The sequence below is a fragment of the Artemia franciscana genome, chromosome 2 (assembly GCF_032884065.1).
Source record: "Artemia franciscana chromosome 2, ASM3288406v1, whole genome shotgun sequence".
NCBI classification, from domain to species: domain Eukaryota; kingdom Metazoa; phylum Arthropoda; class Branchiopoda; order Anostraca; family Artemiidae; genus Artemia; species Artemia franciscana.
The window spans coordinates 30,913,692-30,929,487 of NC_088864.1; the positions used below are offsets into that span (position 1 = coordinate 30,913,692).

The 15,796-nt window shown below is 35.7% G+C and overlaps 1 protein-coding gene across 1 annotated transcript in view; it reads right to left on the minus strand.

Annotated features, from left to right (window-relative positions):
• LOC136040138 (pituitary homeobox x-like) overlaps nt 1-11,491 on the minus strand; it is a 58,528-nt gene extending 47,037 nt beyond the window's left edge. The window contains exon 1 of the mRNA XM_065724253.1: nt 11,101-11,491. Coding sequence (XP_065580325.1) covers nt 11,101-11,362 — 262 coding nt within the window. The 5' untranslated portion in view covers nt 11,363-11,491. The remainder of the gene's footprint in view (nt 1-11,100) is intronic.
• Nucleotides 11,492-15,796: the final 4,305 nt, after the last annotated feature.

Sequence of the window (15,796 nt, forward strand, 5' to 3'; positions counted from 1 at the left end):
TCGTAGATACGTGATTGACGTAACCGGGATCCTCTCTCTTTGGGGGAGTTAGGGGGTGGGGTTCAGTGCTTTGGCGAGTTTGGTGCTTCTGGACGTGCTAGGATGATGAAAATTGGTAGGCGTGTCAGGGAGCTGTACAAATTGACTTGATAAAGTTGTTTTCCCCGATTCGAACATCTGGGGGGCTGCAGGGAGAGGAAAAATTAGAAAAATTGAGGTATTTTTAACTTACGAGTGGGTGATCGGATCTTAATGAATTTTGATATTTAGAAGGACCTCGTGACTCAGAGCTCTTATTTTAAATTCCGACCGGCATTAAGCCTCTGATTTGCCTTTTAAAGCAATCTATTGATTCTTAGAATTTTGTTAGAGCTCATACCATATGAGCTCTTGGCTCTTCCGACCTCATCACAAGTGCCATACGAGCTCTTAGTTCTTGTTGTAGATTAAATAAAAAAAACAAGTTTTTTCAACTGAAAGTAAGGAGTGACATCAAAACTTAAAACGCACAGAAATTACTTCGTATATGAAAGAGGCTGCTTCCTCATCAACGCCCCGCTCTTTACGCTAAAGTTTGACTCTTTCTCTCAATTCTTCTTTCTAAAACAGTAAAAAACTTTAGCGTAAAGAGCGGGGCGTTGATGAGGAAGCAGCCTCTTTCATATACGAAGTAATTTCTGTGCGTTTTAAGTTTTGATGTCACTCCTTACTTTCAGTTGAAAAAACTTGTTTTTTTTATTTAATTTCTGAACGTTTTTGAATCAATGCATGTTTTGATTTTGGCTCTCCGCAGAGGAATAATCAAAACGAAATTTGCATATTTTTTTTTTTTTGCTCAATGGCTTTCTCATAATTTTGATCGAATGATTTTGAGAAAAAAAGAGCGGGGGACGAAGCCTAGTTGCCCCCCGATTTTTTGGTTAATTAAAAAGGCAACTAGAACTTTTAATTTTTTACGAATCTTTTTATTGGTAAAAGATTTACGTAACTTATAAATTAGCTTACGTAAAGAACTTTTGTATTCTCATGTTTTTATTACATATATGAGGGGATTCGCCCCATCGTCAGTACCTCGCTCTTTACACTAAAGCTTAAATTTTATCCCAATTCATTAAGAATGACCCCCTGAATCACAAAAGCCGTAGAATAAGTAGTTGAAATTACCGAAAATACTTTAGCGTAAAGAGCGAGGTATTAGAAGGAGGCGAGCCCCTCATATGGGTAATAATTTCTGTTTGTTTTAAGTTTTATTGCTGTTCCTTACTTCCAGCTGAAAAAAGTTTTTCACTTTTATTTTTTAATTGTTTTTTTTTTTAAATAATGCTAGTAAATCCTGCTCTCCCTTCATGGGAATTTTCTTCTCCCATTACAAATTCTCGAAGGAAAGTTCCCCCAGCATATCCCCCTCTTCTCAACCCCTCCCCCAAACCAAAAAAATCCTCCTGAAAACGCCTGTATACTTCCCAATAACCATTACTATGTGTAAGCACAGGTCAAAGTTTGTAACTTGTTGCCCCTCCCACGGGGACTGCCTGGGAGTAAGTCGTCCCTAAAGACATAGTTATAAGGTTTTTCGACTACGCTGAATAAAATGGCTATCTCAGAATTTTGATCCGTTGACTTTGGAAAAATAATTAGCGTGGGAGGGGGCCTAGGTGCCCTCCAATTTTTTGGTCACTTAAAAAGGGCACTAGAACTTTTCATTTCCGTTAGAATGAGCCCTCTTGCAACATTCTAGGACAACTGGGTCGATACGATCACCCCTGGGGAAAAAAAAAAAAAAAAACAAAAAAACAAATAAACACGCATCCGTGATCTGCCTTCTGGCAAAAAATGCAAAATTCCACATTTTTGTAGATAGGAGCTCGAAACTTCTACAGTAGGGTTCTCTGATACGCTGAATCTGATGGTGTGATTTTGTGATTTAAGATTCTATGACTTTTAGGGGGCGTTTTTAACGCAAATTTTCTCAGGCTCGTAACTTTTGATGGGTAAGACTAAACTTGATGAAACTTATATATTTAAAACCAGCATTAAAATGCGATTCTTTTGATATAGCTATTGGTATCAAAATTCCATTTTTTAGAGTTTTGGTTACTATTAAGCCGGGTCGCTCCTTACTACAGTTCGTTACCACGAACTGTTTGATAGGAGCTTGAAACTTCTACAGCTGGGTTGTCTGATAAGCTGAATCTGATGGTGTGATTTTCGGTAAGATTCTATTATTTTCGTTAAGATCCTTTTAGGGGGTGTTTCCCCTTATTTCCTAAAACAAGGCAACTTTTGATGACAAAGACTAAACTTGATGAAACTTACATACTCAAAATCAGTATTAAAATGCGATTCTTTTGATTTTACTATTGGTGTCAAAATTCCGTGTTTTAGAATTTCGGTTGCTATTGAGCCGGGTCGCTCCTTACTACAGTTCGTTACCATGAACTGTTTGATACAGTAACCATTTTTTTATATGAACTTGTACATTTGTTTGGGATAGACTCTCCAGTGTGTGGTATGGCGTGGCATGGCCTTTGAAACTGGGAGTTTATATAATAGTTGTTGTTTTTTACTTTCACTTGGACATCCCTTTTTTATTCTATGTTTTTCACGCATTATAAAGGGAGACAATACTGATTTTCAGAATATTTGGTTTTGAGGTCGACACGTAATATTTTAAAATAAAACACGTCATGTGAGCCAGTAGCATAGTGTTATGCATAAGTTATTCAGCATATGTTTGGGGTAAAATAGGTTAGAAACTGAGGTATTGGCAAATCAGCTCAAAAAGACTAGAAGAGTTAATGCAAAGTAAGCAAATATACTAAAGCGACATGGGCACCGCCAGGGAGGGGCCAGAAAGGAGATAGCCTTCCATGAGAAGCAAAAAACACTTTTGAATAAGTATAAAATAAGGAAAATCAGTAAAGTAATATTAGTTTTAAGTTCGGAAGCATAGGAGAAGTTATTGATGAAATCAGAAGTCTTTAACTTATGAGAGGTTTAACTTATGAGCACTTTAGTTAATTGATTTATTGTAATCAAAATTTTACTTATCAGAATTTCAGTTTGTATTCGCAACGGTCACTTTTTATTTATTGTTTCTTAACCTAAATTTTTGATCCAGTGATCTCATAAGGTGTCGTAAGAGAAGCTGCTACTCTTCCCCCTCACCCCTTATTGGTTACGTTCATGTTTAAATTTTCAAGTCCATTCTTTGAAATATTTCTAGGAGGCTGAAATATCAAATTTAGTTTTGGGTCATCATTTCTACGTTTTTCAAAGGGATTTCCTCAAACAAATACGTTTTAATAGGGAAGCACTCTCCCCTCTTTTGAAGATAAGCAGATGAATGTCATCTTCTATGTTACACCTCAAATATTGCTAGAATAGGATGGGGGCTGTCACTCCTGGTGTCCGTTTTGAAGGCTTAGTCCAAAAAGGCTCCTGAGAATGAAGCGAGACAAAAGGGTAGATTCTCCTCCTCCTTCCATCTCCTTTATTTCAGATTTAATTAAAGGACTGCTCATTGGCACTAAGAGACTTCAAGCCTTTTTAGCCTTTCTTTAAGACTCGTCAGGCCAAAATTGTTGTTTTGCACCATAAAGTAACAAAGACCGCCATTTTACTATGGCGTGATCTCTTTTGATAATAAAAAAAAACATTTTCACGCAATAGAGTTTATTTCTGATAATCGTCCACCACCGGCTCCATTCGATATCCCCTGAAAAATGAAAAAAAAAAAATAAAAAAAAAAAAAACACGCATCCGTAACCATCCTTCTGAGGAAAAAATTTGAAAGTTCATATTTATGTAGATGAGAAAGCCTATGGTACAGGGGTCAAGATTGTATCCAGGAGGTTTAGGGGGTTTCAACCCCCCTCCCCCCAAAAAAGAGAAAAAAATGTTTGCCCGACTCATAACAACGTAACAAAAATGTAAAATGAATAAATTTTTGATGTGTTTTTTCGAAAAAATTTATCTACCCCCCTCCCCCTCAAAAAAAGTAGATAAGACCCTGACAAGGGTCTCTGTTAGGCTAAATTTAACGGTATAGCTTCCATCAAGATTCCTCTCCTTTTGGGAATAATAATCTGCACAATTTCTCCAGTCCTTAACATTGATGAGTTAATTTAAACTGAATTTATATATTTGGGATAATCTTGAAAGTCCGATTTTTTTTTTTTTTTTGGTATTTATATTGTTGTGAAAATTATTTTCTTTTTAGATTTTTGGCTGCTGTTAGTAAAGCTTTCTAGTTGCTAATAAAATGCTCCTCTTTATTAAGTCGTTTTGCGTTTTGTAGAGGTCTTTCAGGATTATTTTTGGGTCAATAAAGTATGGGCTGTTCTGTTGCACTCTTGTAAGAGTGCTTAACGTCAAATCACGTAAATTACCTAATTGATTTCCTAGTTGAATAAATATTGACTGAACTACAAGTTAATAAAACAGTTAATAAGTCAAAGCAATGAAATCAATTTTGTCTTTTCTTCTATTTCCAAAAAGTGTATGATCCGTGTCTTTTTGCCTTAAAAACATTAGCTCAAAAGTAGATTTTTTTTTTCTCCGAACTATAATCATTTTCCTTTTTTGTTCCACGATATGTATCTTGTTTCATTTAAGTGGCCGAGTTTAGTCAATATATATCATTTTCTAGTATTCTAATTTGTTTTATTAGGCGTTGTCCCTTGAAATATACGTGCAACTTGACTCATTTTCCATAAATTTTGCCGGACAAAAACAATCTGTTACAATATATAAACCCACTGGTGACCTATTTACAACAATTGAAATTAAAACTTCCAAATTAGAAGATTTGTAAATTGTTATATTTATTAAATTGTCAATGATTCTTGGTAACGAACTGTGAGTAAGGAGCGATTCGGGCCAAATGTAGGTCTAATCAAAACTCTAAAAGGGGAATTTTGAGTAACAATTACTGCATAATAAGAATTGGCTTTCATTCTGATTTCCAATGCTTAAAATTCAATAAGTTAAATCTTACCCATCAAAAGCCACGAGTCTGAGGCAAATTTGTCCGATTTTCAAAAAAGGTGGACCCTCCACCAAAAGTGTTCTTAATAAAATTTACACCATTAGATTCACCATATCAGAGAAATCTAGTGTAGTAATTTGAAGCTCCTATATACAAAAATTTCGTATTTGCATTTTGTTTTCCCAAGAAGAAAGATCACGGATAGTGATAACCAAAATATTGTGCCACGGAAAAGTGATATTTTCCACCATATTGCGGCACATAATTAAGATTTTGCCCAAAAGAGGACTAAGCTGCTATCGACGGAAAATTACGAGATAGTGAAACGATCTATAAGTACCAGAAACTATTTATTGAGCTTCCCATCGCAGAGGAAGTAGCGTTTTATGATAACGTAGTCATTCCTAGAAAGTCACGTGATCCATAGATAAAAGGTAATATGAACATTTATCTTAGTTTTTGATATAAATAGCCAAACCAAGCTGATTCACTAGATTTTTTATGAAATTGTTGTAAGTGGAACTGTTCTGAAGCATGGGTAGTGGGATAGTATATGGTTTGGTGAGGAAATACCTAAAAGTGCAATTCAATGTCCAAATTGTCTAACTTTTCGTGATAATTTAGATAAATATATAAAGTGGTACGTGGGGGAGGGATAGGAGCAGATCTCTCATTTTCCTTCATTTGGGCCAAGCCTGAAGAAGGATGCTGTAAGGCGATGCCTCCCTTCTTATTACAGAAACGTGTTTCTGACATTTATTTTAAAGCTTTATTCAACTAAACTGATGTGTTTGATATTCCATAAGATTACACAAAGTTATGTGCAGGTTCATATCAAATATTATAAAGGACGTGTTGATGGGTCATTTTTCAGTCGAGGGGGACATAGGCCTCGAAGATAACGTTTTAATTCCTAAGTACCCTGACTCTTAATGAGCTTTCGGACAAATATAGAATCTTTTTTTCTGGGGGGGGGGAGGAATTTTTCATCTGAAGGAGCAACATCATAACTTAAAACAAAGGTAAATTATTCCGTAAATCGGCTAGGCCTCCCCTCGCTCCACTCCTTACTCTTTACGCTAAAGTTTGACTTTTTTCCCAAATCTGTAAGAATGACTGCCGAAATACAAGGGCCGCTGAATTGGAAATAGAAGCTTGTTTAAATCCCTAAAAACTTTAGTGTAAAGTACGATGTTTTGAAGAGGGGATATTTCCACTTTTATATGGAATAATTTTCATCTGTTTCAATTTTCATTATCACTCTTTGCCTTCAGTTGAAAAAACACTTTCTTTTTTTTACTAGGCTAAATCAACATGTGTAGAATAGATGGTTATGAAATACTAACACACCATTTGATTTTGAATCGACTGGTATTTTTCTACCCTATTTTTACCGGCCGAAAAAGGAACAAGGTACCACTTTAGGGTCCCTTTAAGGGTTTTCAATGGATATTGCGAGGATAGCAATTAGAATGTTCGGAAACAGCGTTATCGCATCGACTAGTTGGCCTAGGTTCATCTTCTAGCCACCAAATTAAAGAAAAGGTAGAATTTACCGAAAATATTCACAAGTGATTAATTTCAGCCCTTTGAAGGGCTATTTTTAGTAAAAGTGTTTGTGCTCAAACCTGAACATACAGAAATGGAGGGGGAATATCGAGGATTAAGATTCAAGCAGGCTCAGTTGAATTTTTATTTTATTATGGTATTTTATGGGACAACTCAGCTTTATTCATTTTAATAAACATTCAAAAGATTTTGTATTATATTTCAGGCCTTTAAATGTTTTTTCTTCCGTCAAATAAAGCATTTAATAATGTTATAACCAAGCAAGCATAATTTTTTTTAATAGTTTCGTATAGTCTTCATACACCTGTGTGATTGCTTTTCTTATAAACTCCCCACAAAATACAAATCACTTTCAAGGTATTTAAGAACAATTCTGGGATTTGGACTTCATTTTTCATTAAATAAAAAAACAATTTTTTTTTTTTTAACTGAAAGTAAGGAGCGACATTAAAACTTAAAACGAACAGAAATTACTCCATGTATGAAAGGGGCTGTTCCTCCCTCAATGTCCCGCTCTTTACGCTAAGGTTTTACTCTTTCTCTCAATTCTGCTTTATTAAACAGTAAATAACTATAGCGTAAAGAGCGGGACGTTGAGGGAAGAACAGCCCCTTTCATACATGGAGTAATTTCTGTTCGTTTTAAGTTTTAATGTCGCTCCTTACTTTCAGTTAAAAAACTTGTTTTTTTTATTTAATTTCTGAACGGTTTTGAATTAATGAATGTTTTTATTTTGGCTCTCCGCAAATCAATAATTAAAACGAAATTTGCGCATTAATTTTTTTTTGCTAAATGGCTTTCTCTTAGTTTTGATCAGACGATTTTGAGAAAAGAGGTGGGAGAGGAGGCCTAGTTGCCCTCCAATTTTTGGTTACTTAAGAAGGCAACTAGAATTTTTAATGTTTAACGAGCGTTTTTATTAGTAAAAAATATACATAACTTACAAATTAAATTACGTAACGAACTTCTATATTCGTATACTTTTATTCTGTATATGAGGGGGTTTGCCCCCTCGTTAATACCTCACTCTTTACACTGAAGCTTTAATTTTGTCCCAGTTCTTTAACATTGACCCCTGAATCACAAAGGCTGTAGAATAAATAGTTGAAATTACTAAAAATACTTTAGCGTAAAGAGCGAGCTATTTAGGAAGAGATGGACCCCCATATGCGTAATAATCTCTGTTCGTTTTAAGTTTTAATGCTGGTCCTTACTTTCAGTTGAAAAAGCTTTTTCATATTTATCTTTTCATTTTTTTTTAATAATGCTAGAAAATCCTGCACCCCCTTCATGGAATTTCTCTTCTCCCATGACAGATTCCTCCAAGGGAAGATCCTCCCACGTATGCACCTCCCCTCCCCCCCAACCAAAATATTATCCTGAAAAGGTCTGTACACTTTCAAATAATCATTACTGTGTGTAAAAGCTGGTCAAAGTTTGTAACTTGTAGCCCCTCCCCTGGGGACTGTGGCGGAATAAGTCAGCCCCAAAGGCATAGTTATTATGTTTTTCGACTATGCTGAACAAAATGGCTATCTCAAAACTTTGATCCGTTGACTTTGGGAAAAAGCGAGCGTGGAAGGGGACCTAGATGTCCTCCAATTTTTTCGTCACTTAAAAAGGGCGCTAGAAATTTTAATTTCCCTTAGAATGAGCCCTCTCGCGACGTTCTAGGACCATTTGGTCGATAAAACCACCCCTTGGTAAAAAAAACAAACAAACAAAAAAAAAATAAACACGCACCCATGATCGGTCTTCTGGCAAAAAATACTAAGTTCCATATTTTCAAACAGTTCGTGGTAACGAACTGTAGTAAGGAGCGACCCGGCTCAATAGTAACCAAAACTCTAAAAAATGGAATTTTGATACCAATACCTACATCAAAAGAATCGAATTTTAATACTGATTTTAAATATATAAGTTTCATCAAGTTTAGTCTTACCCATCAAAAGTTACGAGCCTGAGAAAATTTGCGTTATTTTAGAAAATAGGGGGAAACGCCCCCTAGAAGTCATAGAATCTTAACGAAAATCACACCATCAGATTCAGCGTATCAGAGAACCTTACTGTAGACGTTTCAAGCTCCTATCTACAAAAATGTTGAATTTTGTATTTTTTGACAGAAGGCAGATCACGAATGCGTGTTTATTTGTTTTTGTTTTTTTTTTTCCCAGGGGTGATCGTATCAACCCAGTTGTCCTAGAATGTTGCAAGAGGGCTCATTCTAACGGAAATGAAAAGTTCTAGTGCCCTTTTTAAGTGACCAAAAAATTGGACGGCACCTAGGCCCCCTTCCACGCTAATTATTTTACCAAAGTCAACGGATCAAAATTCTGAGATAGCCATTTTATTCAGCGTGATCGAAAAACCTTATAACTATGTCTTTGGGGACGACTTACTCCCCCACAGTCCCTGTGGGAGGGGCAACAAGTTACAAACTTTGACCTGTGCTTACATATAGTAATGGTTATTGGGAAGTGTACAGGTGTTTTCAGGAGGATTTTTTTGGTTGGGGGGAGGGGTTGAGAAGAGGGGGATATGCTGGGGAAACTTTCCATCGTTAATTTGTCATGGGGGAAGAAAATCTCCATGAAGGGAGCGCAGGATTTACTAGCATTATTTAAAAAAAAAAACAATGAAAAAATAAATATGAAAAAGTTCTTTCAGCTGGAAGTAAGGAACAGCATTAAAACTTAAAACAAACAGCAATTATTACCCATATGAGGGGCTCACCTCCTCCTAATACCTCGCTCTTTACGCTAAAGCATTTTTAGTAATTTCAACTATTTATTCTACGGCTTTTGTGATTCTGGGGTCATTCTTAATGAATTGGGACAAAATTTAAGCTTTAGTGTAAAGAGCGAGGATCTGACAAGGGGGCGAACCCCCTCATATATGTAATAAAAATATGAAAATACAAAAGTTCTTTACGTAAGCTATTTTTTAAGTTACGTAAACCATTTACTAATAAAAATATTCGTAAAAAATTAAAAGTTCTAGTTGCCTTTTTAATTAACCAAAAAATCAGAGGGCAACTAGGCTTCCTCCCCCGCTCTTTTTTTCTCAAGATCATTCGATCAAAATTATGAGAAAGCCATTTAGCCAAAAAAAAAAAAATGCAAATTTCGTTTTAATTATTCCTCTGCGGAGAGCCAAAATCAAAACATGCATTGATTCAAAAAACGTTCAGAAATTAAATAAAAAAAAACAAGTTTTTTTAACTGAAAGTAAGGAGCGACATTAAAACTTAAAACGAACAGAAATTACTTCGTATATGAAAGAGGCTGCTTCCTCATCAACGCCCCGCTCTTTACGCTAAAGTTTTTTAATGTTTTAAAAAGAAGAATTGAGAGAAAGAGTCAAACTTTAGCGTAAAGAGCGGGGCATTGATGAGGAAGCAGCCTCTTTCATATATGAAGTAATTTCTGTTCGTTTTAAGTTTTAATGTCGCTCCTTACTTTCAGTTAAAAAAAAAACTTGTTTTTTTTTATTTAATTGTAAATAAGAGCTTGAAACCTCTACAGGATTCTCTGATACGCTGAATGAGATGGTGTGATTTTCGTTTAGATCATATGACTTTTAGGGGGCGGTTCCCCCTATTTTCCAAAACAAGGCAAATTTTCTCAGGCTCGGAAGTTTTGATGAGTTACACTAAATTCGATGAAACTTATATATTTAAAATCATCATAAAAATCAAGTTCTTTTGATATATCTATTGGTATCAAAATTCCGTTTTTTAGAGTTTCGTTTACTATTGAGCTGGGTTGCTCCTTACTACAGTTCGTTACCACGAACTGTTTGAAATCTATCAGCAGCTCAAAACAGTAGTCCTCCAATATATAAATCCACGCTAACGCGCTTCAATCTGCCGTCAAAGAAGTTCGAAATAGATCAACTATCAAATGGTATCCCACCATCGTTTACATTAAAAAGAAAGATAGTAACAGTTAGAGTAGGGGCCCTAAGAAATTTCCCCAGCAACCTGTCGTGGCTTTCAACGGCCGTAACCGCTGTGGCGATGGAATTGATCATGAATTTAGCCAAAAACTATCAGAAGATCTGTTGTTAAGGGCAGTGGCATAATTTTGTCAAAATCCAGGGAGGGGGGGGGGTAACTGAACTAAATTTTTACAAATTAAGTGGAAATGACAGTGAAAACGAAAAATGAGCAATAAAGTACCATAAGGGCAAATATATACTAGGGATAACTGACCTGTTTCTCTGGATGCTTGAATTATGTAGGATTATTTTAGTTTTGACAAGATTTTTCGCAGAAACTAAATTTTAGCTGAAGGGGAGGGACTGAGGTAATGGAGGGGGCAATTGCCTCCTGTGCCAGGTAGCATATTACGCTCCTGGTTAAGGGGAAGGAAATAAATGACTTTGCATCGATCAAAAATACCAATTGATCAACGGATAAGACAATGGTTTACAAAACTGCTTCGATTCAAGAATATTATCGTACTATAGCATGAATTGAAAAAATTAGGCTAAAAATAGAAAAAAGTTTTACTGATAGAAAAATTATAAGACCTACATACCCCTTTTGACCTTAGGCTGTTGAACTGCTTGCTGTAGTAGGGAAGGTGTTGCACTTTCTAAACTCTTTTGTCTTTGTACGGTAGCACTTTCCAATTTAGCAAGTTCATCCACACCATGTTGTTGATGAGGTAAAGAAAACAAGTAACTACTATTAGTATGATATAGGTGGTTATTAAGATGCGATGCATCTAAAGTTGAATGGTGGTCGAGATCTTGAAGGCAGACGTCAGCATTCATTGGCCGAGACATAAGCCCTTCCATTCCTTTTGAAACAAAATCCCTCTCGTAATCACACAAATCCCCTGGCCAAAGCCCAGCTCAGCCCCTAGAAAACACTAGGAAAGAACCGGTCTTAACTATAATCCAAAGACTACTGCCTCTAGTAATACATCACAGGAAAATATGGCAGAGGCGAATCGTTTTGTTAGCTTAAGTGAGATCTAAAAGGAAGAACCACTAGGATTAGCAAAAAGTACTGAGCCCCACCTCTTCTTAATTCTGGCCAATCAAAATGCTGTGCGCGAGCAGGTGATTATAATATAGGTGCGGCTTCCATTTAACAAACGAATAACAGACGATAGATAGATTCTAAGGAAAAAGGATAGAATGTTTGTAATGAATGGGATTTATGGCTAATACACCTGGATCAGAGAAAATCTTGCGAAATTCATGAAGCATTGAGAAAATGTATAGAGTTGTGACATGCTAATCAAAGCTTCAGTCCTTCTAGTCTCTGTCTCAATAGCTTTGCACAAGATGGACAAAATATAAAGACATTTTGATTGCCCAAACTCTTCGACATTGCCTATACCAGACTTGGGCAATGTTGGTATTACCTGAAAAATTGTTTTGGGTCATGAAAATATTGTTAGTAGATGCATTTTGACTTTTTGAACATCTTTTCTCTCTTGCAAAACTACCGCAAACTCACCGTTATGGAGTTACTATATATTTGCACATTAGGGGGGGGGGTAGAGCATAGCATATATTAAATACAGCAATGGTTAATTTACGTATTTAATATATGCTATGATTTACCCCCACACCCCTAATGTGGAAATTTATAGCCCAAATTTGTTTCTAAACTATTACAGATTGGCGATTTCAAATATCCGATAAACGAAAACGGAAATGATTGCACTTCTATATGTATAAATACAAGAATATTTGGGCCCGAATAACTCCATAACGCTGAGTTTGCGGTAGTTTTGCAAGAGAGAAAAGATGTTCAAAAAGTCAAAATGCATCTATTAACAATTGTTTCATGACCCAAAACAATTGTTCGGGTAATACCAACATTGACCCAGACTTGTAGGCATAATTTTGGGTACGCACATACCCAAGCTCCCCCTTTGAAATTGCATGACTTTTACGCGATGTGTTTAACTAGAAATATGAAACAACGCAAAATTTTCTTTTTTTTGGTTTTGAAGACTTTTGCTAGTCTTCACGCGACTAAAGAATATACTTCATTAGATTCCACAATCAATGCTTTTTTTAAAATATAATGATCTCGGCCATTGCAAATGCATTCGGTGCTTACATATTATACGACAGACACGCTCGACAACTTGTATCAATAATATGAGACATTATCCGTTTTTCACGGTGATAATACTAGACATTTACTTCGGCTCGGTAGAAAAATACATTGTATCTATATTTTAATTAAATATTTAGTTGTTATTTTGGTTACATTAGGTTATTTTCCTCCCCTTAGGCAGGAAATTATGGCCCTAGCCTATGTAAAAAAAAATCCTCATTTTGTGGGCTGGCATTATCTCTCCCATTTAAATCTCATCGACAGTCGGTTCATAATGTCAAAAAGGCAAATTTGTCCAGAACGAAAATAAGAAATCTGCCAGCTTTTGTGTTTTGCCTAACACTATATCTGGTTCTGTTTGAATGGGAGAGTGGGACGCGATTGTGAAGGCATAGTGGAATCATATATGGAAAGAGTATTGAATAGGCAATGAAGTGGAAATATTGCTTTTTCCTTACCATTTCTGTCGTACAGCTTAAACCATAAAAATTACCAGAAAACAAACCTCTTTTCTGCAGAAAAATTCTTCGCCTCCTCCTTCGTTTAAAAGAAAGCAAATTTTTGGAAGTTTTCGAAGGCCAAATGCAGAGACATTGGTTCCCTTAAATAAAATTTTTATCACGTAAGCCAAGTCATATAAAAGCTATAAAATAAATTTCCACTTTTATCTTTACTGGATTGTTTTATATGCCCGATGCTTTTCCATCACCATATCTAAAAAATGGTTCAGATGGAATTATTTTCAAAACCTTAGAGAGAAACCTTTTTCCCCTCGAACTAGAGTAGGATTAATACCCTCTTGTCAATTAAATAAAACCAAGTTTTTTTTTAACTGAAAGTAAGGAGCGACATAAAAACTTAAAACGAACAGAAATTACTGCGTATATGAAAGGGAGCGCTCCCTCCTCAACGCCCCGCTCTTTACGCTAAAGTTTGACTATTTCTCTCAACTCTACTTTTTAAAACATTAAAAAGCTTTAGCGTAAAAAGCAGGGCGTTGAGGAGGGAACAGCCCCTTTCATATACGGAGTAATTTCTGTTCGTTTTAAGTTTTAATGTCGCTCTTTATTTTCAGTTAAAAAAAACTTTTTTTATTAATTTCTGAACGTTTTTGGATTAATGCGTGTTTAAATTTTGGCTCTCTGCACATGAATAATAAAAAAAAAATTGCATACTAGTTTTTTTTGGCTAAATGGTTTTCTCATAGATCGGACGATTTTGAGAAAAACTGGAGCGCGGGAGGAGGCTTAGGTACCCTCCGATTCTTTGGTTACTTAAAAAGGCAACTAGAACTTTTATTTTTTACAAACGTTTTTATTCGTAAAAATATACATAACTTACTAATTAACTTACTTAACGGACTTCTATATTCGTATGTTTTATTACGATTATGAGGGGGTTTGCCCCCTCGTCGATACCTCGCTCTTTACACTAAAGCTTAAATTTTGTCCCAACTCCTTAAGAATGACCCCTAAATCACAAATGCCGTAGAATAAACAGTTGAGATTACTAAAAAATACTTTTTCATATTTATTTTTTTATTGTTCTTTATTAAAAATGCTAGAAAATCTCATCCTTCATGGAAATTCTCTTCCCCCATGACAAATACCTCCGTGTAAAGCTCCCCCCACATAACCCCCTCCCCTCAACCCCTCCCCTCCCAACCAAATGATCCCCCTGAAAACGTCTGTACACTTCCCAATAACCATTACTATATGCAAACACTGGTCACAGTTTGTAACTTGCAGCCCATCCCACGGGGACTGTGGGGGAGTAAGTCGTCCCTAAAGACATAGTTATTAAGTTGTTCGACTATGTTGAATAAAATGGCTACCTCTGAATTTTGATCAGGTGACTTCGGGAAAAAATGAGCGTGGGAGGAGGCCTAGGTGCCCTATAATTTTTTGATAACTTAAAAGGGCACTAGAACTTTTGCTTTCCGTTAAAGTGAGCCCTCTTGCAAAATTCTAGGACCACTTGATCGAAACGATCACCCCCTGGGAAAAAAAACAAATAAACACGCATCCGTGATCTGTCTTGTGGCAAAAAATACAAAATTCTACATTTTTGTGGATAGGAGCTTGAAACTTGTACCATAGGGTTCTCTGATAAGCTGAATCTAATAGTGTGACTAGTGTTAAGATTGTATGACTTTTAAGGGGCATTTCTCCCTATTTTCTAAAATACCGCAAATTTTCTCCTGCTCGTAATTTTTGATGGGTATAAATAAACTTAATGAAACTTATATATTTAAAATCAGTATTAAAATGTGATTCTTTTGATGTAACTATTGGTACCAGAATTCCGTTTTTTAGAGTTTCGGTTACTATTGAGCCGGGTCGCTCCTTACTATAGTTCGTTACCGCGAAACTGTTTGATATAGTTTGGAGTATCATATAATCTTACAATTCACCAGCCAACTGGGATAATTCATAAATCAATATGTTCGGTTTTTGGGCAATCTTGTTGATGAAAACCTGTCTTTCAAGTGTCGCTTTGGTTTGATTAAAATGAAGATATTCAGGAGTCTCGGAATTTTAAGGAAACTTAAACATACTTTTACTGGATCAATTTTTAAAAACCCCTTTTCACTGCTTAATCCATTCTTACATTTCTTTCTGTCCAATATAATGGATGTTAATTCTTTCTTCCCTGTTAAAACCACTTTCTAAGGTTTACGATAAAGCTACGAACCTCATTCAGGAAACTAATCGTTCAGGAGTTATCCCAGTACTTGATCTCGAGTCACTGTATATTCTTTCGTGTGTTTGTTTTACTTTTTCTCAGCTTCATGGTGACCTCCCGTCGCCACTAAGTCTTCGTCCATCTTTTTCATCTGATCAGAATAATTATAATCTTGGTACTATAAAAAATTATGTTCAAGTTCCTTTTACTCCTTGTGTAAGATCAGATTTTAATCCTTTAATGGCAGGTCATATTGTAGTTTCAGGATCGTGGTCCACGAGTTACAAATTTCTACAATGTTGAGTATAGAAAAGTGGGTTTAGGAAAATGAATTAGAAATGATTTAAGATATAAAGATATTGAGGCATTTAAAAGGGAGCTTTTGGAGTCGCATGTAAATAAGTTGAAAGCGTTAGAAGACAATGACAAAGATGCATATGGTGCAATTATTCACTTAAATGAAATAA